Here is a 23410-nt window from a genome sequence, read left to right on the forward strand (position 1 = left end):
CTGACCCAGATGGAAGTTCTATCACGGAAGGGTTGTCATTCATGAAATTCTGAACATACACACACACACACATTCAGAATAAGCAAATATCTCTGTGTTGTAAATGAGAAAAAAGATCATTTTAAAAAATCCCTTTGCAGAATGAATATTGGACTTCCTAAGAAGCCAGTTTCCATGGATACAGGAGAGTCGGTAACCTACATAGAGCCTAAAATACCAGAAGCTTCCTGGATTTCCGGCATTGAAACTCAATAGACAACCGATATTCTCTGCTCAGGCAACAGGGGTAGCAACGAGGGGGCTGTTTGGTCTTTTTTTTCCCCCCAAGCAGACACTTTTAGCTGATGATAATCACACCTGTGTTATGGGTCCATCATCAAAGGAGCAGAAAATGAATAAAGGAGGGAGGGAGGGAAAGGGAGAGGGGGGAAGAAAGAAGGGGAGAGAAGGAGGAAAGGGAGAGAGAAGAAGGGAAAGGAAGAGAGTGGGAAAGAGAGGGGGGGAAGGGAGAGAGGGAGGGAATGAGGGAAGGTGGGAAAGGGAGAGAGAGGGAGGGAAAAGAGAAGGAGGGAGGGAGAAGGAGGGAGAGAGAAGGGGGAAAGGGAGTGGAGGAGGGAGGAAAAATGGAAAAGGGAGAGAGGAGAGAAAGGGAGAGAGGAGAGGGAGGGAGAGAGGAGGAGGGGAGGGAGAGGAGGAGAGAGAAGGAGGAAGAAAGAAGGAGGGAAAAGGAGATTGGGAGAGAAGGAAAAGGGAGGGAGAAAGAGAAAGAGAGAGGGAGAGAGGAGTGAGAAAGAGAAGGAGAGAGAGGGAGAGAGAAAAGGAGGGAGAAAGAGAAGGAGGGAGAGGAAGAGAGAGAGGAGGAAAAAGGAGAGAAGGGAGAGAGGAGAGAGGAAAGAAAGGGAGAGAAGGGAGGGAGAAAGAGAAGGAGTGAGAAGGAGTGAGAAAGAGAAGGAGGGAGAGGAAGAGAGAGAGAAGGGAAAGGGAGAGAAGGGAGAGAGGAGAGAAAGGAAAGAATGGGAGAGAGGGAGAGAGAAAGGGAAAGAGAGAGAGAAGGAGGGAAAGGGAGAGGGGGAGACAAGAGAGAGAAGGGAGAAAGAGGGAGAGAGAGAGAATATAGAATCATAAGGCCAGAGGCAACTTCCAAGGTCCTCTACTCCAGATGCCTCTATTTTTTCAGACTTTGCCAGAACAGAATTTGCATTTGCAGCCGTTTATCCGATTCGGTGCACGCAACCCGTAAGTCACCTTGCTGGAATTCCTGCGCGATGGATCTTACATTTTATTTAGGTTTCTATCGGACTTGCCATCCGACCAAACCTTTTCTCAGCTTACTTAGAAATGGCTTCATCTCGGTCACGAATGGCCTTCAAGAGCTGCTCACTCATCTCCTTATCTTCAGCCGATCCCCGGAGTCGGTCTCTTTCCTCCTTCAGCGAGGTCATTTCTACGCTCAGCAGAGTCACCTGACAAAGACACGGGCGGGAGGGGGGGGAGAAGTATAAACGTCGCAGTGTTGTGGGTTTCATAGCGAGGCAAAAAAACCCCGGTCCATTCCATCTAGAGATGTCCATCAGAAGTTCATGAATCAAGGAAGACCAGCTGAACTCCAGAAAAAACCTTTGCAAGTGGAGAAGTTATGTTCAGAAAGCATCTGCTTCCTTAGATACTGCAATGTTGGCTTTGGTTAAGGTCATGTGGGTTGGCTGCTTTGTGTTGTGTTGGCTTTGGTTCAGGTCCTGTGGGTTGGCTGCATTTTGTTGTGTTGGTTTTGGTTGAGGTTATGTGGTTTGGCTTTGTTTGAGGTGGTGTGGGTTGGCTACATTGTGTTGTGTTGGCTTTGGTTGAGGTGGTGTGGGTTGGCTACATTGTGTTGTGTTGGCTTTGGTTAAGGTTGTGTGGGTTGGCTGCATTGTGTTGTGTTGGCTTTGGTTGAGGTCATGTGGGTTGCCTGCATTGTGTTGTGTTGGCTTTGGTTGAGGTCATGTGAGTTGGCTGTGTTGTGTTGTATTGGCTATTATCTATTTATCTATTTATCTATATCTATATCTATATCTATCTATATCTATCTATATCATCTATATCTATATCTGTCTGTCTGTCTGTCTGTCTGTCTGCCTGCCTGCCTGCCTGCCTGCCTGCCTGCACACCTGTTTGCCCACCCACCCACCCACCCATCCATATATGAGAGAGAGAGAGAGAGAGAGAGAGAGAGAGAGAGAGAGAGAGAGATAGTGTGCAATGAAAAACAAATCCATCCCTGCCTACCTGGCTGTGAAGCTGCTGTAGCTCTTCCAGGCTCTGCCTCAGTTTCCCCCGTTCACCTTCCATTAACTCCCTCAGGACTCTTGAATCTTCACTCGTTTGCTTGATCTGTTCTTCCAAAGCATCGTCATCACTTCTCCGAGAGCCCTGAAAAAGATATGAAAACTCTTTTACCCAGGGAGATTAGAGGCTCAAAGTGGACTCAGCCTTCCCTCCTTCCCAGGTGGGTAAAATGAGGACCCAGATGGTTGGGGGATAAGATGCCAACTCTGTAAACCGCTTAGAGAGGAAAGCACCGTGAAGCAATATATACGATAAGTCTAAGTGCTATTGCTATTCCTCCCTCCCTTTCCTCTTCCTTCCATCCTTCCTTCCCTCTATTCCTCCCTCCCTTTCCTCTTCCTTCCATCCTTCCTTCCCACCCACCCTCCATCCTTCCTTCCCTCTATCCCTCCCTCTCTTTCCTTCCTTCCTTCCTTCTTTCCACGGTGCACAGTGGTTAGAATGCAGGATTGAAAACTAACTCTGCCCACTGACAGGAGTTTGATTCTGACCAGCTCAAGGTTGACTCAGTCTTCCGTCCTTCCGAGGTGGGTCAAATGAGGACCCAGACGGTTGGGGGCAAAAGGTTGACTCTGTAAACCGCTTAGAGAGGGCTGGAAGGCACTGTGAAGTGGTATATAAGTCTAAGGGCTATTGCTATTGCTTTGCCTTTCCTTCCTTTCTTCCTTCCTTCCTTCCTTCCTTCCTTCCTTCCTTCCTTCCTCCCACACTCCCTCCCTCCCTCCCTCCCTTCCTTCCTTTCTTCCCACATTGTTGGGAGCAAGAGGCTGACTCTGTAAACCGCTTAGAGAAGACTGGAAAGCACTGTGAAGCAGCATATAAGTCTAAGGGCTATTCCTTCCTTCCTTCCCTCCCTGCCTCCCTCCCTCCCTCCCTCCCTCCTTCCTTCCTTCCTTCCTTCCTTTCTTCCAAGATTTTTGTGAGCAAAAGGCTGACTCTGTAAACTGCTTAGAGAAGACTGGAAAGCACTGTGAAGCGGCATATAAGTCTAAGGGCTAGTGCTATTCTGTCAAGGTTGATTCTTTACCGCTCGCCACTCGAACAAAGAATCCAAGGGAGGAGCGAGGGATATGAATCGTGGATCTGGCTTCCCCATTAAACTTGCAGAGGCTGATCACGTGGCTTCAGAGCCACTGCAACTGTCATAAGTACATGCCAGTTGCCAAGCCTCTTGAGGTTTGACCACGTGGTCACAGGGAGTGCCACAAGGGTTGTCATAGGTTGCTTTTTTCAGTGACGTTGTAACCTTGAATGGTCACTAAATGAAACCTTGTAAGTTGAGGGCTGGCTACCTGTTATTAAGCTTTGGAAAGGGTATTTGGTAGTTTGTAAGAAGCAAGAGACACTAGAGTCTTCCTATGTTGTGACCTCAGTGATTAATTCTAGAAGGTTCTCATAGCTTGATTTGGGGGGGGGGCGATATATAAGCCTAAATGGTGGAGTGGTACGGTGGCCTAGAGGCGGAGCTCTCGCCTCACAGTCAGGAGGCTGTGATTCGATCCTAGGTAGAAGCTGATATTTCTCTCTCTGGGCACAATGAGAATCTATCTTCTGAAGAAAACTCCGCTCTGGCGATAAGGAAAGGCATCTGGCCAGTCAACACTCAGCTCCATTCAGTTGCTCAAGACTCCAACCCGCAAGAGATTATGGGGTGATTAAAAGAAGACACAAGCCAAAATGCTACTGTTATTAATTGGGTGACAGTGGTAACCCCCAAACCTCGCTTACCGGGCTATCCGTGCCGTCAATCACGCTTTGGATCAGTCTTTTCAATTCGCTGAGTGCAGCCCTCAAGCTGCCGGCCGGAACGTCTTTGGCTGAGGAGGTTTCCGAGGACTCGTCCATGGAAGAGTCCGTGGAGACGGCAGAATCTGCGCTCTCGTTCCCTCTGAGGTGCGTACACAAGTAACGGACTTGGCAATAGGCCTCCCAAAGCTGCAGCCTCAACTGTGGTAACAGAATTTTAAAAAAATGTACAGTGGAGGGGTTGGAATACTACGAGACCCATCTGACAGATTTCAAACCCAGGATGACACCTGCAGGATGAGTGGTGCGGTGGCCTAGAGGTGGAGCTCTCACCTCACAATCAGGAAGTTGTGGGTTCGATCTGAGGTGGAGGCAGATATTTCTCTCTCAGGGCACAATGAGAATTTATCTGCTGAACAAAACTCCGTACTGGCGACAGGGAAGGGCATCCAACCAGTCAACACTCAGCTTCATTCAGTTGCCCAAACTTCACCCCACAAGGGAGTATGGGGTCATTAAAAGAAAATGATGCTTTAAGCCTAAATGCTGAGTGGTGCAGTGGCCTAGAGGTGGAGCTCTCGTCTCACAATCAGGAAGCTGTGGGTTCGATCCCCGGTAGAGGCTAGTATTTCTCTCTCTCTCTGGGCACAATGAGAATTTATCTGCTGAACAAAACTCTGCTCTGGCGACAGGAAGAGCATCCGGCCAATTAACACTCAGCTCCATTCAGTTGCATGCCCCCCCCCCCCCCGTTTTGGCTTCTAAGTTGGTGCAGGAGGCTTTTCAGGCCCAAAAACGGGGCACGGGTGGAGGCTCGAAATCTCCACAGTTCCTCCCCCCAGCGCATCCTAGCTTCCTCCTGCATTCCTGCCTCCCATGCCTTCCCCAATCTTTGCAGTTTCTCCCCCCAGCTTCCTCCTGCATTCCTGCCACGAAAAGGCACCTGCGGAGGGTGGAACCTACAGAGATCAGGGAAGGTCCGGGCAGCAGAAATGCAGGAGAAAGCTAGGGCACACGGAGGGGGTGGGGACTGTAGAGATCGGGGAAGGCTCCGCCCCCGTGCATGCGCGGCAGAAACCTGAAGACCAGCTGGCTGGCTGGAGGCGGACACACATGCGCAGTGGGCTGGGCTGGGCTGTGGCGATGGTTGGCATGCCATCCCTAGAAGGTAGAAGGAATTGTCCTACTTTGGCACAGTTTCCAGGGCCCCGTACCTGTTCTCGCTCTTGTTCCAACTCCTCTGCTTCCATGCTCTGTTCGATCTCCGACAGCAAAGACATTCTGGTGGAGTTGAAGTCTTGGAGGCTCCGTTCCTCATTCAGCTCCTCCATCTTGACCTGCAGCTGCCGATAGGATAGTCTCACCTCTTGAAGCTCCAGCTGGCTCTGGTGCAACTGATGGGAGAGGAAAGTTAGCCAAAAGAGAGAGGAAACTAACCGAGGTCAACAGGGATTGAGACCCAACCCAGCATGGTCTAGAAAAGCTGTTGAGGGGCATCTCCAAGGAACTATTCAGGAAAAGGGCCAGGACCATGTAGCAGCTGGGACCAGGACCTCGGCGTGATCTTACGTGGAGTGAGTCATATACTACCACATGAATTCAATTCATTTCCAAGGATTTTCCCTAGTGAATTTCAACATCCGCCCATTGATCTATGGAAAATTAGATTTTTTTGGTCTTGGGTTGGACCCTCCTGGTTTGAGGAGGGGATGATGATAAACCTGTGGTCTTGGGTTGAAGGAAATTCGGCCATCCAACTGGGAAAAATCCATAAAACTTTAGATCCAGGATCTACGGGATCAGCTTGCATTACTTGTGATGATCCAGAAATTCAAGTGGGTTTGTAAGGGTTGGAAGAGGGGAGATATGACGGAACAGAAGTAGAAGCAGAAGGAGGCTGAGGAGTAGAGTAGAAGGAAGGAGAATGGAATGGAATAGAATATAATAGAATAGAAGGAGAATAGAATGGAATAGAATAAGGAAAGAAGGAAGGAGAATAGAATGGAATGGAATAGAATAGTATAAGGAAAGAAGGAAGGAGAAAAGAATGGAATGGAATAGAATAGTATAAGGAAAGAAGGAAGGAGAATAGAATGGAATGGAATAGAATAGTATAAGGAAAGAAGGAAGGAGAATGGAATGGAATGGAATAGAAAATGGAATGGAATAGAATAGAATAAGGAAAGAAGGAAGGAGAATGGAATAGAATAGAATAGAACAGAATAGAATAGAATAGTTGGAAGGGACCCTAGAGGTCTTCTAGTCTAACCTGCTGCTCAAGCAGGAGGCCCCATACCATTTCAGAAAAATGGAAGTCCAGTTTCTTCTTAAAAACTCCAGTGATGGAGTACCCACAATTTTAGTTTACTTTAGCTTTACTTAGGTGTTCCTTAGGAGGAAAAATGACCCCTACTCTTGCACGTATCCTAAAACCTACTCTTTCCCTTGATTCTTGGGTCCCACGGCGGGGGGGGGGCTCCAAGATGGACCTCCAAAACCTCTAAGAACTCCTGCGACAAAACCCATGTCAAGTCTTCTCCTCGGGCATTTCTGGCTCTTCAGCTCTCTCGTTCCTTACCTGCGTGTCTTTTTCATGGCTTTGCCTTTCCAAAATTAAGACCCGGTCTTGAAGCTCCTCCACCGTCCCTTGGAGAAGGTGGTTCTCCTCCATCATGGCACTGAGACGGTGTTCCAGGCCCTGCTTCCGATCCCTCAGCATCTTAATCTGAAAAAGCAGGGGGGGAGGGTTTGTCTCGATGTCAAGACCGAGCGAGTCCCCCCCCCCTCTGGTCCTGGAGAAGAGAAGGACCTGGGCTCTGGAGAGGCCAGAAGAGAAGGACCCAAAGAAGACCCACCGCTGTGGACACAGCCTGGAACGGATGACGACGGGACCAGTGGAATGTGGGAAGAGAACGGAAGCAGGACGGATCTCTTCGCCCTCCCCACCTACCTACCTACCCTCCCTTATGGAGCTGGCCTTGCAGAGGAGGAGGAATTTAAATTGGTGAGCTTGGAATGTGCGTTGCCAAGCAAAGGGGAGGGAGGGAAGGAGGCCGAGCGGTCACTCCTCCGCTCTCTGGAATTCCCAGAGGGATTAGGGAATGAACTTGGGTTCCACCCAAGGTCAGCGGGACCTTCGCCCCGCTTGCTCGGTTCCTCTCTCCACCATCGGTCCCCAAACACAAGGCCAATCGTTAACTGCCTTCTGTCCTCCTTTGTGGTTGTGTTCAGCCTGCACAAAGGGGAGGGGGGAACCCCTGAAATGAACATCATTGGGGGCCTCACAAGACCAGGCTGGCCCCACCAGATGAGGTCATGGGGGAAATATCTATGGGAGGTTTTCTCAAGAGAAGCCCCCCCCCCCATCTCCGTCCAAGGAGGGAGAGAATTCTTCTGCACTGTCAAAAGTTTTGTCTGTGTGTTTGCATATAAATGTGTATGTGGGAATGTGTTGTGTGTGTGTTTTAGTGCATTTGTGTATGGATGGGTGGATAGATGATAGATAGATGATAGATAGATAGATAGATAGATAGATAGATAGATAGATAGATAGATAGATCCTAATTATCTGTTATGTAATTGATAGGATAGATGATAGATAGATAGATAGATAGATAGATAGATAGATAGATAGATAGATAGATAGATGATAGATAGATAGATAGATAGATAGATAGATAGATGATAGATAGATAGATAGATGATAGATAGATAGATAGATAGATAGATAGATAGATAGATAGATAGATAGATAGATATAATGTAGAGATAGATAGATATAATGTAGAGATAGATAAATAGATGATAGATAATGTAGAGATAGATATAATGTAGAGATAGATAAATAGATGATAGATGATAGATGATAGGATAGATGATAGATGATAAACAGATATAATGTAGATAGATAATGTAGAGATAGATAAATAGATAGATGATAGATATAATGCAAAGATAGATAAATAGATGATAGATAGATGATAGATGATAAATAAATAGATATAATGTAGATAAATAGATGATGGATAGATAGATAGACAGACAGATAGATAGATAACCTAATTATCTGATATGTAATTGATAGGATAGATAGATAGATGGATAGATATAATGTAGAGATAGATAAATAGATGATAGATAGATAATGTAGAGTTAGATATAATGTATAGATAAATAGATGATAGGATAGATGATAGATGATAAACAGATATAATGTAGATAGATAGATAATGTAGAGATAAATAGATAGATGATAGATAGATGATAGATGATAGATAGATAGATAGATATAATTAGATAGACAGATATAATGTACAGATATATAGAGAGGTAGATCAATAGATATAGAGATGCATATATGTGTATGTAGCTATATCATGAACAAGTGTAAGTCCCTGTTTGAATGTCAACGTGTGCATATATGTACATGTGGGCATACCCATCCATAACGCATGCATACATAAAAGCATATGAGCGTGTGCGTGCATATATATATATATACATGGGTGCGTGTATTCACACATACATGCATACACGAATGTGTGCACGAGGGAGTGTAGGCACAGAGGTATGCACCAGGGGTTGAACCGTTCAAGATGGCGGCGGCTGGAACCACGTCCCACCTTCTTTCTCATTTAATCTGACACTGGAGCCATCTTCTTGGCTGCCCAGATGCCCCCCTAACCCCCTATTCCCTCTCCCCCAGAAGGCATCTGTCTGCCTAGATGTGCTCACACACCCATGTGCGCTACTTCCAACACTGAGATTGCTTAACTGCTGTTGTAATATATGAAATGCAATCTAGACAACATTTCGCCCATCCGGCAAGCAGAATTTCCCCCTTCTCCCTCTGCCAAGATAACAGACCACCGTTTCCAGAAAGAAACGCAACCAGGAATGTCCCGGGAGGTGGAGAAAAGGGGGTAGCCCAAACTTACCCCACTTCCCGATTTTCCTGATGTCTAGCTGTGATTTGTGACGGATTACATTCCCCTGTGGATTTTGTGAAGTCTGCTTTAAGCAGGCGTGAGTAATTCCTTGAGTATTTTTTTTTTAGGTATATATTTGTTCCCAGGTCAGGAATGAGATAAGGAGTCAAAAGTCCCCCAAACGAAGAGAGGACGAAAAAATAATGCAAGAAAAGAAAAGCTGGGAGAAAAAATAAAAAGGGAAAGGTTCCCCTCGCACATATGTGCTAGTCGTTCCTGACTCTAGGGGGCGGTGCTCATCTCCGTTTCAAAGCCGAAGAGCCAGCGCTGTCCGAAGACGTCTCCATGGTCATGTGGCCGGCATGACTCAACGCCGAAGGCGCACGGAACGCTGTTCACTTCCCACCAAATGTGGTCCCTATTTTTCTACTTGCATTTTTATGTGCTTTCGAACCTCTAGGTTGGCAGAAGCTGGGATAAGTCAGGGGAGCTCACTCCGTTACGCAGCGTTAGGGATTCGAACCGCCGAACTGCCGAACTTTCTGTTCAACAAGCTCAGAGTCTTAGCCACTGAGCTACTACGTCACCGGAGAAAAAAAATAAAAGATAAAGACTTGTAAAAACGGTGCGGGGGAATTTACTCAAGAACCTGACATGGCATTAAGAATTTGAGTTCTATTCGCCGGAAGAAGACACGTTTGGTGGCTGCGGTTGTTTGCCCCTGATTTAAAAAGATGCACAAAAATGCATTTTTGCCGGAGAAGTGGGCCCAAAAATGTGCCAATTTCAGCGTGGACTTTTTAAGATTCTCCACTTCAGAGACAGCCCTGCTGTCTTCCATGTTGGATTTCTCTTGCGTCGCACCTTGCGAATTTAAGAAAGATTTCCCTCACGCGATCCTTCACGAGGCTTGATTAAGTGAGACACCTTTCTCACTACCTATTACGCAGGAGCTGCCCCCGGGGGGGCTGAATTAGCGACTCTCTTGGGGGTTGGGGTGAATAAGAGAAAAATCTGTTTTGCAAAAACTGGCGGCGCGATTCGATTTGGGATTTCCGAATCGATTGACTCAAGTCTGATTCAATTACAGAAAAGAAGCATTTCCTTCGATCCAGAGAGCGCGGCCAATTCGTCGCCATTGATTGGAGACCATGGCTTGGGAGTTGAGCTTTCCAACTGCCTTGCCAACTTGACCCAGGGAACCAAAATGACAGGGGGATTGAACTCCTCTCGGAATGCAATCCTGCCCCACCTTTAATTATTTTAATAACCGCAGCTCATCCTCCAACTTGCCACTGTTCCAAGTTATGACCTACCTGAAAAAAGAGGACTTATAACCTAGAGATGAAATTCTGAGTCAGGCTCACAATTCCGTGACTCTGTGTTATGATGATTTTTGTCAAAAACTAGCACTATCTTCTGGTTTTCGGCAAAACTCCACCAACTGAACGATAGGTAAAGGTAAAGGTTCCTTTCGCACATACGTGCTAGTTGTTCCCGACTCTAGGGGGCATGTGCTCATCTCTGTTTCAAAGCCGAAGAGCCAGCGCTGTCCGGAGACGTCTCCGTGGTCATGTGGCCGGCATGACTCAACACCTAAGGCGCACGGAACGCTGTTACCTTCCCACCAAAGGTGGCTCCTATTTTTCTACTTGCATTTTTTACATGCTTTCGAACTGCTAGGTTGGCAGAAGCTGAGACAAGTCAGGGGAGCTCACTCCGTTACGCAGCGCTAGGGATTCGAACTGCCGAACTGCCTACCTTTCTGATCGACAAGTTCAGCATCTTAGCCACTGAGCCATCACATCCCTAAGTGAACAATAGGTTGGCATAACAAAGTGTTTGTTTAATATACTTGTGACCTTCGCACTTATGACCTCCAAATTCACTTAACGACTGCTACAAGAAAACCGTAACACCAACCTGGACACTGACCATTATGGATAGGCTCCCTTATGGTCATAACTCAAGGACTGCCAGTAGAGATTTCTAAGAAGACTCTTCAGGTCCTCCCCAGCTATTCCAAATGGATTCGTTTCTCCATCCTAAAATTCTAAAACTCCGGAAAGTTTGGAAACTTCCAAAGGATTCTCGCGAGCAGAGCCTGATGGGAAATTCCTCAAAGCCTCCCACTGACCACAGAAGATGACGAATGAGATGGACCACTTGGCTTGATCAAACATGCTAACTGGCAGAGGCAGGGGTCAGCAACCTGCAGCTCTGGAGCTGCATGTGGCTCTTTCATGCCTCTACTGCAGCTACCCGTCGCTCAAAATATGTGCCAGAATCGCCAATGTGCGACACTTGCCGGCACGCAATTTAGTGAGCGTTTACACCCCCCATTAGATTTTGTGGCTCCCGTTTTTTTCTTTTGTGTGGGAAAGAGATCGAAGTGGCTCTTTTAGTGTTTAAGTTTTCCGACCCCTGGGCAGAGGTTATAACCGAGCTTTTCAAGATGGTGTGCTTCCCAAGAAAGAGACAGTGAGTTTATTTCATGCGTGTTACATTTGAATGACTCTACTGGCACCCCAGCGAGACACCAAGGCCATGAAGAAGCTGAGAAGCCAGACAGCCACAGAAGAGGATGAAGAGGACATGCAAAAGTTGGATCTGATGACATGCAATTCAAACCTGGTGAAAATATTCATACTTACTTCCAAGATTTGCTGCTCCGAGAAGAGGAAGACGGGGGGAAGGAGGAAGGAAGGTTGAAACGGGACAATTAGGGTTAACAAAACGCGGGGTCGGGAACAAGCAACTGGTAAGCTTTAAGGAAGGGAAACATCTCAACTACGTTCTCTACGGTCCTTCCGACGCACCCTAAAAAGTTGGCTTTTCCAGCAAGCCGGCCTGGCCTGTTAATTTTATCTCATTTTTTAAAATGTTATTGTCCATTAATTGGGTTTGTTTTTTGGATATGTATCTAATTTCTTTTTAACTTTTGTGATATGTGTTTTTTAATGTTGTACGCTGCCCTGAGTCCATTGGGAGAAGGGCAGCATATAAATCCAATAAAACAAACAACAAACAAACAAACAAACAAACAAACTCTAAAGTCTTCCTCTTAGCTGGAAAGACCTCTGATGGACAACTCAAATATTCTGAGAAATTGTCCAGCTCCTAGCCCAAATGCTCTTGTTTCTAAGCAACTGGGAATTTCTTCCAACACTTATACCATGTTTCCCCGAAAGTAAGACAGGGTCTTATTTTCTTTTGACCCCTGAAATAAGCGCTTGGCCTTATTTTCGGGGAGGTCTTATTATTTTTGAGGCGCAGGAGGCGGCGAGCATGGTCACCTCTTGGCTGCTGCTGTGTTGCGATATTTTCAGGTAGAGCTTATTTCAGCGCATGCACTCCAAAGCACCGATTGGGCTTATTATCCGGGGAGGTCTTATTTTCAGGAAAACAGGCTATCCGCAATGGTTTTGAGGATTTTGATGTCTGCTTTTCATCCCAAACTTTTTTGGGGTGCTTGGAGCAGGAATAGGATGGAAACAGTCATCAAATTCATAGTTAACCATGTCGCACGGTGGGTTAGCCATGACAAGTTGGCCAAGGCAAGTTGTCCTACACCCCAGGGGTGGGTTGCTTTTACCTTCGCTACCGGTACGCTGCTTGCGGTCCATTTGTGCACGCACCGGACATGCCCATGCATGCGCCTGACTGCGCTGCGCATGCAAACGCCCTCCACCGCCCCTGCGACACCCAGCTGCTCGTCGGAGGTCGCGCAGGCACTGCGCATGTGCCTTAAAAAACAGGTATGGAACGCGGGCAGGCGGGTGGGCCAAATGTGCTACTGTACCGCTACACTGGCCACTGCTCCTGACTACTATCGTACCGGCTAGAACCCACCACTGCTACACCCACCTCTCCAAAGCCATCTTCAGACCAAGCGTCTGCCGCCTGGAGGTCTCCAAACTTTTGGGGACTGGCTTGGAATTGGGGGCGATGAAGTTCCCTTCCATCACGGTAGGGTAGGATTTCCTGAGATCGCCCAACGCTGGAGGACTCACCTCTGCTTGAAGGCTCTCGAGACATACTATGTGCTGGCTGGTGGATGACCTCTTCTCCCTGAAGTCCTCTTGGAGGACATGAACCTGTGTGGAAAGCTTTCGTTCCACTTCCGACGCCTGCAATGTAAGAAGACACCGTGATTTTAATTGACGTTTTGAGGGAGCCACGCCTGTCGTTGGCTCATAGCACTAATCAACCTTGGCTGATGTTGGAAAAACTGAGTTGGGTTGGATGGGGTTAATATTTGGACGAGAAATCAGCGGGAAATCCAGAGAGGATGGCCTAGGACCATGATGGCGAACAGGTGGCACACAGAGCCCACTCTGCGGGCATGCCTGGTGTCGCCTCAGCCCAGCTCCACCGCGCATGTATGCGCACATCCTGCCGGCCAGCTTTTCTTTGGCTCTCTACCGCACAGGCGCAGGGGGCCCTTGCAATGCATTTTTGGAGCCAACCTGGAAGCCAAAGATGGGCAAAGGGGGTGGGGTGCATGAGTGGGGGGGAAGTGGGGGGTGTCACATGAGCATGCATGGGAGGGGCACGCGCAGGGTGGGTGCTTTTGGCACACGAGGACCAACAGGTTAGCCATCACTGGCCTAGGAAAAGGAGGAAGGAAGGAGGGAAGGAAGGAAGGAAGGAAGGAAGGAAGGAAGGAAGGAAGGAAGGAAGGAAGGAAGGAAGGAAGATGGGAAAAAGCAAAGGGAAAAGGGAAGGAAGGATGGTCTGGAGTTTAGGAAGGAAATAAGGAACCAAGGAAGGAAGGAAGGAACGAGATGGGAAAGAGAAAGGGAAAAAGAAAAGGAAGGATCGTCTGGAGTTTAGGAAGGAAATAAGGAAGGAAGGAAGGAAGGAAATAAGGAACCAAGGAAGGAAGGAATGAGATGGGAAAAGGAAAGGGAAAAAGAGAAGGAAGGAAGGTCTGGAGTTTAGGAAGGAAGGAAGGAAGGAAGGAAGGAAGGAAGGAAGGAAGGAAGGAAGGAAGGAAGACGGACTGGCTCATATTTAAGTGACCATCCACTAGGACTTACTATTGTTGGGCCAGGAACCACCTATTCTACAGTTATGCATTTGGTTTTTCTTGCTTCAAAGTAAAACTTTACTTTTTCTCAACCCTGAATGTCATTTTGTTAGGTAGGACCCAATGTTCAAGTCTGTCAAGATCCATCTATATCTTGAGGGGGTAGGAATAAACAAGAAAGGATAGGAATAAAACATCAGATGCATTTCTCTCTGCCAGGCTAATGTGAGACGATCAGACGAACTTCTAACTTTTCATTCAAGGCAGGAGAGAACAGAATAACAGAGTTGGAAGGGACCTTGGAGGTCTTCTAATCCAACCCCCTGCTTAGATCTCACCAACAATTAATCAAGAATTAATCAGCCGTGAATAACCCGATCGGTCAAAATATATGGGTTTCAGGATTTGGACTCCTGCACACTTCCCTGTTTACCAGGCGGTTGAGGGCAAGCGACTTCCCGAAAGAGAGAAAAGAAAACGAGACTGAGATTGGATGAACTTGTCTTCAATCTCCTCCAGGGACTTAAAAAGGCAGGTCTCAACTGGTTCATCATGTTGATGGAACTTGGCCTTCTACTAATGTTCTGACCTTAGGCTTCCTGAGACAGTAAAAATCACACGCTTAGTCCTCCAAACCCTCTTTTCATTTCAACGGCTGTGACTCAGGTCCATTCACAGCCCGTAATGAAGTCCCAAAGAGTTTGTGAAGAGTCCGGCAGAAGTCTGCCACAGTCTTTCAGGGTAAGGCTGATAAGCACTCAACTTTATCTCCCTTGAAACGCTGCCAGAGACCTAATTGGCAATTAGCTTTACAAGGCCACACGGAGCACAGAGTCAAAACGGAGCTTCAGAGTTTAAACCGACCACAAAGAACCAAGTTGCTTCCTGCAAAGGCTCACGTCCGTTTGCTCCTCTTTTATGTCTTATGGGAGGGGACAATCATCTCCAAGTCTTATTCCCGAGTTGCCCCTTTTGTCTTAACTGTTCTTGCCTTCTGGCAGCTCTGTGCATGCACGCACTGGGAACAGGCTCCCCTTGTTCTTCTGCCTCGCTGATGTCCGACTCCGGAGGCAGCACATAACTCCCAGATGGCCCTGACCTCCTCTCTGCCTCCGATGCAGTCGAGGACTACCTGGGTCCGGAAGATTAGCATCCTGCCATTGTGTCCAGCTGCGTTTTATTAGCAGGGAAGATGCTACAAAGAAGGAGACTCTTTCACAAAAGTCCCTATCACGTCAGACGTCATCTTCGTGTCTCCCTCATTATCCCCGGGGCTCGCCGGAACGGTACAGCGGAAATCCCCCCCCAAAAAAAACCTCCCCAAAAGATCAGGAACCACCACCGGGTTACCATGGCAACAGCAGCTGCCTGGGAGACAATGATATACGGTCGCCTAGCAACTGGTGACGGAGGGCTTTTGAGCAGCCACTGGTCTCTTGACGTTGGCTGGGATTGATCGTCTCTGGCGTGCCCCGGCACGAATCTGAGCTGTTCTGATGCACCGAATGTGTGTGTGTGTGGGGGGGAGGAAGCGGGGGGGGGGAGGACAGGAGGCACGACATCTAGCCAGCATTGGGGAAGCACTGAGGCCGAGGGAACAGAAGCACGCTAGGTTTGACGACAGAGGCACAGAGCCAAAATCACGTTGAGTATCGCTTTATAAAAGCCTTAGTAAGGCCGCATCTGGAATACGGCATCCAGTTTTGGTTCCCACGTTACAAAAAAGATGCCGAGACTTTGGAAAAGTCTGCCAAGAAGAGCAGCTAAGGTGATCAAAGGCCTGGAATGGGAAAGCATACAAAGAAGGGTTGCAGGATTTGGGGTACGGGCAATCTAGAGAAAAAAAGGACTTGGAGTAACCTGGGAGCAGTATTTCATCCCAACCAGCTTTCCCTATCCGAGTCCTCTACAAGTGGTTAGGATTATAATAGCAACAGCGCTTATATACCGCTTCGTGGTGCTTCACAGCCCTCTCTAAGCGTTTTACAAAGTCAGCACATTGCCCCCAACAATCTGGGCCCTCATTTTCCTGACCTCAGAAGGACGGAAGGCTGAGTCAACCTTGAGCTGGTCAAGATTGAACTGCTGGCGGTCGGCAGAATTAGCCGGCCATTCTTCATTCTAACCACTGCGCCACCACAGCTCTTAATAGCAATAGAAATTAGACTTATAGACCACTTCACGGTGCTTTTACACCCCTCTCTAAGCAGTTTACAGAGTCAGCATATTGCCCCCCAACAATCCGGATCCTCGTTTTACCCACCTCGGAAGGACGGAAGGCTGAGTCAACCTTGAGCCGGTGAGACCCGAACCGTTCTGACCCAGGCTTCCTTAGGAAGCAAGAAGCAGAGTCTTGGTCCCGACAAAACCTCTTTCATTTCCATGGCTGTGAATTCCTTTCATTCACAGTCAGCAAGACTTTAGCAAACAGTCTTTCCAAGGAATGTTTATCCACACGCACCTTATCTCGCTTGGAGAGCTGCCAGATAATTAGTTTCCAAACACAGGGCAAAGCAAAACTTGGTGCAGAGTCTCTCCCAATCACAAACAGACCTTTCCGGACCGAAGGAACAAGTTGTTTCCTGCAAAAGCCCCCTCCCCATTCGCTCCTCTTTTGTTTCCTACGGGAGGGGCCAACCACCTCCAAGGTGTGGCTTTACTCCCAAGTCGACCCTGCTTTCTTAGTTGTTCTTGTCTTCTGGCAGCTCTGCTCATGCGCACACTGGGAACAGGCTCCAGCTGTTCCTCTGCCTCACTGCTGTCTAGCTCCCTCTCTGCCTCCGACGCAGAGCCCTCGTCTGAGCTTTCCTCAGCTCCCAGGACTGGCCCCTTTTCCTCCCCAACCCTCCTCACTGTCCAACTGTGCTGCCAGCTCCACTGGCCTCCGGAGGGCCACAACACAAACGGCCAAATTTCTGGCAGCCAGCAGTCAGCAGAATTAGCTGCAGTACCGCATTCTAACCACTGCGCCACCGTGTATGACGTTAAGGGGCAAAGGAGACCACAACAACTGCAACAGAGGCCGCCACGTCAACAGCAACTGTCCTTCCCCTCCCCCACAAACCAAGGTAGCCTCCTTCACCTTGCTGAGCTGGTCCAAAAGTCTTTGGTTCTGTTCAGATAGTTCCTGGACCGCCCGCGTCTTCTCCCGGTCAGCGTCCCGCAGGTAAACCTGCTGTTTCTCCAGCTCATCCTGCAGCTGCTTGACGTCGCTCTCCAGCTCGGAGACCCGGCCTTCCCACTCGCCTTCCTTGTTCTCGAAGCGCCTCCTCAGCTCGTGTTTCTCTTGTTCCAGGTGCTGCATCGGAAAGGAAAGAATAGGATGAGGAATGGAATGGATAGGATGGGATAACGAACGGAGGCCAACCTCCTGCCCAAGAGGATGACATCTGCAGGATGAGTGGTGCAGTGGCCTAAGGGCGGAGCTCTCACCTCACAAACAGGAGGCTGTGAGTTCAATCCTAGGTAGGGGCAGATATTTCTCTCTCTAGGCACAATGAGAACAAAACTCCGCATTGGCGACAGAAAAGGGCATCCGGCCAGTAAAACACTCTGCTAGCTCCATTCAGTTGCCCAGACTCCACCCCATAAAGGATTATGGCAGTGGTGTCCAAACTTGGGAACTTTAAGACTTGTGGACTTCAACTCCCAGAATTCCCCAGCCAGCCATGCTGGCTGGGGAATTCTGGGAGTTGAAGTCCACAAGTCTTAAAGTTCCCAAGTTTGGACACCCCTGGGTTATGGGGTCATTAAATGAAGATGATGATTAGGAGTCATTATGAAATGACATCAGGAGTGGTGGTGGGGTGGCCTAGAGGCAGAGCTCTCTCCTCACAATCAGGAGGCTGTGAGTTCGATCCTAGGTAGAGGCAGATATTTCTCTCTCTGGGCACGCTAAGAATATATCTGCTGTACGAAACTCTGGTGACAGGAAAGGCATCCAGCCATTAAAAGTTAAGAACGATCTGTATTCCCCATATGAGCTATTTATAAAAACAATACAGATACATACGTAGATTTTTTCTTTAACGTGACAGCGTTACGTTACCTCAAGGGCAAATAAACTGGACACCCGTGTTTTTAAAACTGCCTTTAAAAAAAAAACAGTTTTCTTTTGAAGGGCAGAGAATTTTCATTGCAGCCTGTTGCCGCGTTGTCTGGTCCCGAATTGCAAATCTGTTTGGGGAGCTTTGTTCCTGGGCTTAGAAAAGTGGAGAAACCCCCACCCACCCACCCCCATCACCCCCCGTTGGCTGCTTTTGCAAAGAGATCAGCGCAAATTTCTGTTTTATGGAATGCTTGGTTGCTTTTGAATGCCAAAATGTATTTTCTCAACGGCTTCCTGTTTTCCTAAAAGCATTCCAGCCGGAGGTCAAAGGAGGTTGACGAAGCCAAAAAACCCGGTTCTAGGCAGGAAAGGAATTAAGCCCAGTTTATATAAATCGGATCGAATTGGGGGTTGAGTAAGCAGAAGGACCCAGTTTCAGATGGACAGATGGAACCTTGGGAATAAAGTACATTTTGAGTTCTTGCAACAGAATGAACAGGCTAGGCGGATAGAAAACAGAAAATTGGAATTTGAAGAGAAGTTCTGCAATCGATTGCAGAAAGAAGCTCGTTCGGTATGGAGGAGTATCAAAGCTCTTTGGGCATCTCTATGCTAAGAAAGGGTCGGGCTAGATAGCCTCCAAGGATCCAAGGGATAGAATCAAGATCACGTGAAGTGTTAATGCCCCTTTATAATGCCTTGGTAAGGCCACACTTGGAATCCTGCATTCAGGTTTGGTCACCACGATGTAGAAAAGATGTGGAGACTCTAGAAAGAGTGCAGAGAAGAGCAACAAAGAGGATTAGGGGACTGGAGGCTAAAACACATAAAGAACGGTTGCAGGAACTGGGTATGTCTAGTTTAATGAAAAGAAGCTGTGTTCTAATATCTCAGGGGCTGCCACAAAGAAGAGGGAGTCAAACTATTTTCCAAGGCACCTGAGGGCAGGAGAAGAAGCAATGGGTGGAAACTAATCAAGGAAAGAAGCAACTTAGAACTGAGGAGAAATTTCCTGACAGTCAGAACAATGAATCAGTGGAACAGAAGTTGTCTCCAGAAGTTGTGAATGCCCCAACACTGGAAGTCTTTAAGAAGATGTTGGATAGCCATTTGTCTGAAACGGTATAGGGTTTCCTGCCTAGGCAGGGGGTTGGACTAGAAGACCTCCAAGGTCCCTTCCATCCGTGCTATTGTATTGTATTGTATCCCCAAAATTCTCTGGCTTGGATTAAAAGTTGCACAAAGGATAAGTTGTTGTTTTTGGATGTAATTGTAGAGGCCCTCCAGCGGCCAACAGAGCTGGCAGTAGATTCAAACAGTGAGGAGGTTGGGGAGGAACCTGGGCCAGTCCTGGAGTCTGGGGAAGGCTCCGATGAGGGCTCCGTGTCGGAGGCAGAGAGGGGGCCAGGGCCGTATGCCAGTTATCAGCTGCCTTCAGAGTCAGACATCAGTGAGGCAGAAGAACAGCTGGAGCCCGTTCACCTACTCCCACTTATGACTGCAGCACTTTAACTTGGTTGCTTGTATCCTCACGATTTATATTGATATTGATTGTTTCCTGATTGCTTATTTGCATCCTATGACTATCATTAAGTGTTGTACCTTATGATTCGTGAGGAACCCAAACTGGCCTACGATAAGCCATGTATCCTGTCTTCGATGTCGTTAGGGCTGCGTTCACACATAACATTAACTCACAGCACAATATACTGAGTAAAAGCTGTGGATCGAATCACTTACTTAATCCAGCTAAACCCAGTTTTAATTGCTCAGTTTTCCACCCAGAACTGCTCTGTTGGAGTTGAGCAGCTTTATTAATCTTAAAATCAAATTTTAAGGTGAGCGACCTATCCGCTCACACAGGGAGGGGCTCCTCCTGGTGCCGTCCGCTAGGCAATGCCAACGGGCGACACCTAGGAGTAGGTCCTTCTCTGTGATGGGCCCAACCCTCTGGAATGATCTCCCCCCTGACATTCGAACTACCACCGACCTCCGCTCCTTCCGTCAAAAGTTAAAGACTCACCTATTTCAATCAGCTGGCCTGGCACTTTCTTAGTTTTACCTCCCGGGGATTTATTTTAATTGGGTTTCGGGTTTTAATTGGGATGTTTTTAGGGTTTTAGAATAATTTATTTCTTGTACAGTCTATCTCCCCCTCCAAATGTATTTTAAATGTATTTCATTGTTATGATTGTATTTTATTTGCATTGACTGTACACCGCCCCGAGTCCCTTGTTGGGAGAGGGGGCGGTCTAAAAATCTAAGAAATAAAAAAATAAATAAATAAAAACAAATATTTTCAGCCACCAATTTTTCAGATTACCAAATGGCAATCCGTTAAATCAGTATTATATCTAGTAGGGTTGAAATTTGAATTTTAGCCTGTCCTAACAGGGTTGTTGAAGTTTCCAGCCTGAACGATGGAAGAATATTGTTTGTTAGCCCTGTCTGTCTTTATCATGTGGACTGAGGGCTTCAATATTTGAGGGGCTGCCCCAGAGAGGAGAGGAGTCAAGCTATTCTCCAAAGCACCCGAAGGCCAGACAAGGAATAATGGATGGAAAGTGACCAAGGAGAGATTCAACCTAGAAACAAGGAGGAACTTTCTGAGAGTGAGAACAATCAACTGATGGAATAGAAGTTGCCTTCGGAAGTGGTGGGAGCTTCATCCCTGGAGGCTTTCAAGAAGAGACTGGGCTGCCATTTGTCAGAAAGAGTGTAGGGTCTCCTGCTTGAGCGGGAGAGTTGGACTAGATGACCTACAAGGTCCCTTCCAACTGTTAATCTGTTAAATTGGGGAGGTGTCCCAGGTCCCCAAAGTTTCAAACTTTGACCTGGGATCTAATCTCTTGAACACCCAAGGAGGAAAGCCCCAGAAGAGTGAATGCGAAGTGAAGGAGAAACCAGTACTGACCCACCATCGAAGGGGTAGAGAGTCCTATTTCTAACTGGACAGAAGTCAACCAGTCAAGGCCAGCTCAACAATTCCACAGTCAAGAAGCTTAACCAAGACTGAAATGGGCTTTGCGTTCGTTTGTTGGCTGGGTGTGGAGGCGCCCAACTCCCTCAGTTGAGAACCCAGGTTAATGACCCACTAGGGTGGGGTTCATTTCATCGGTGAGGAGAGCCGCCTGAGCCCCAAGCTAAACCATCTTTCGTAGTTTAACAAAAAAGGCCTGGAGTTCAAGCAGAAATCAACCCAATCTTGTTTTAGCCTCGTTTCAATATCCTTTACAAAACCAGGAAAGTTGGTTTGGAACAGTTGGATAAATATAAGGTATACTGTATATAAGGAACCTTTGGGCCCTTTTATGTAACCAGCGTCACCTTAAATAGTCTGGTGTCCTTTCCCATGAAAGGATTACAACTCCCATAATCCTCAACCAGCTGGGACCTTGAGGAACTCTGCTCTCAACACACCGGAGAAGACTTGGAGCCTCAAGGGCCTGTGGCTACTTCCAAAATGTATTTTCCTTCTTCCTCCTCTGCTTTCCTGCATGTGACATTCCAACAATCCTGGTTTGCCGGCCAGGGGACCCCCCCCTCTCAACCCTTTTGAGGCTCTTTCCCCCCTCCCTTAAATCAAGGTTTCCAAGATGCCAACCCAGCTTCCCTCAACCATGATGCTCTGGACATCATGTCCCATGACACCCCCCTCCCCTCTCCGCTGGGAAACATGGCTACGAATTCTGGGAGCTGTAGTCCCAACCCCCCCACAACTCCCCCCCACTACTTCCCCCCAACTCCCCCCCTCCCCGCAGGAAGGGGCTGCTCTAAAGCCGAAAGAAAAACAGTCTCTGTGTGTGTGTGTGTGATGGAATGTGGCCCAGGTAGAGAGGCAGGGGAGGGGGGCCCTCAACCCCTGGAGAGATGCTCTCTGCACATGGTCAGGGGTCGACCCACCTCGGGGCATCTCCAAAAGGGGAAAAGCGGCCTATTCTCCAGAACAGCTGAATCCTGAGTCACCACCCTGGCCTTCGAGCCTCGCCCTGCCCCAAAATGGTCCTCCCTCTCTCTCTTTCTCTCTCTCTTTCTCTTCCCCCCCTTCCCTCCCTCTCTCTCTCATTCTCACATACACACACAGACACTCTCTCCCTCTTTCTCTCTCTCATTCTCTCTCTCCCTCCCTCCCTCTCTCTTTCTCTCATTCCCTCTCTCTTCCCCTCTCCCTCTCCCTCATTCTCTCTCTCTCACACACACTCTCCCTCTGTCCCTCTCTCTTTCTCTCTCTTATTCTCTCTCTCTCTTCCCCTCCCTCCCTCTCTCGCATTCTCACACACCCTCCCTTCCTCTCTCTCTCTCTCTCTCTCTCTCTCTCTCTCTCTCTCTCTCTCTCTCTCTCTCTCTCTCTCTCTCTCATTCTCTCACCTCCAGCTTGTCGGTCAATTCCTTGTACATCCGCTCGTACTGGCGGCTCATGTCCTCGTTGCGCTCCAGCAAGGCTTTTCCCAACCGAGCGGCCAACACCAAGTCCTTCTCCTTCTGCCTCATCTGCGACAGCAACACCTCCGGCTCGGCTGGGGACGCCGCCGCGGGGCCTCCGGGCGGCTCGCTCTCCGCGGGGCCTTCCCCGGCCGAAGCCAGCATGGCCAGCTCCTCCTCCAGGGCCAGGGCCAGCTCGCCGCCCACGGCCGAAGGAGACGGAGCCGCCGCCGCCGCAGAAGGCGGAGGAGGAGGAGGAGGAGGAGAAGCAGCAGCAGCAGCCGCCGGAGGAAGGAGAGAAGCAGGCAAAGCGACCGAGCCCAAAACCGCGTCTTTCTCCGCCGTTGTAGGCGGCTGGGCTGCGCCGGCTGTTCTCGCGCCGTTCTCCATGCGGCAGGCGCTGTCCAGCTCGGATGGTGCTGAAAGAGCTGCGGACAAGCAGGAGGAGGACATGGCCGGGCCCCGGGCCACTCCAGGCGCAGCGGCGGCCGAGGAGGGAGCCCGGAGCCCGCCACGGGACGCCCTCTGGCCGCTCTCCTCCCGCTCCTCGCTCGGGCCCCGGGTTGGGGGGAGAAAACGCGCAAGGGCAAGCGGGAGGGTGGGGACCGCGCTTACTCCACCCGCTGGAGCAGCCGCCTCCGCAGCCCGGCGCTCTCAAGGCGAGCCGGGCGCCCGGCCGGCGTTGGAGCCGAGTGGGGCGTCGCTGTTGATGCTGCTGCGGGGGCCGGGAATGGGTCTGGGGTCGCTGCTGCTGCTCCTGCCGGCGGCCCCGCTTGGCAGCCCCGCGCGCCGAGCCCCATCGCCCCGGCCGAGCATCGCGCGGAAGGCTGGCGAAGCCACCGGTGGCGGCGGCGGCGGAGGGGAGGCCGGATCCCCCCTCTCCCTCCTCAACCTCCCCCCTCCCCCTTC

At 48.9% G+C, this 23410-nt stretch overlaps 2 protein-coding genes across 2 annotated transcripts in view; one reads left to right on the top strand and one right to left on the bottom strand.

The window, feature by feature from the left end:
• Positions 1–23410, top strand: part of CIT (citron rho-interacting serine/threonine kinase) — a 211089-nt gene that overhangs the window by 91036 nt on the left and 96643 nt on the right. The window lies entirely within an intron of this gene.
• BICDL1 (BICD family like cargo adaptor 1) lies at positions 1329–23077 on the bottom strand (the record flags this gene model as incomplete). Its single annotated transcript, XM_081966534.1, has 9 exons — positions 22448–23077; positions 17114–17329; positions 13013–13129; positions 11654–11665; positions 6650–6796; positions 5286–5465; positions 4054–4272; positions 2266–2409; positions 1329–1463 (listed from the first exon to the last, which is right to left on the bottom strand). The coding sequence occupies exons 1-9, from the start codon at positions 22952–22954 to the stop codon at positions 1329–1331; spliced, it is 1677 nt and encodes a 558-aa protein (XP_081822660.1). The 5' UTR covers positions 22955–23077.

The sequence above is a fragment of the Natrix helvetica genome (genome assembly GCF_964273705.1).
Source record: "Natrix helvetica genome assembly, chromosome: 14".
Classification (NCBI taxonomy): domain Eukaryota; kingdom Metazoa; phylum Chordata; class Lepidosauria; order Squamata; family Natricidae; genus Natrix; species Natrix helvetica.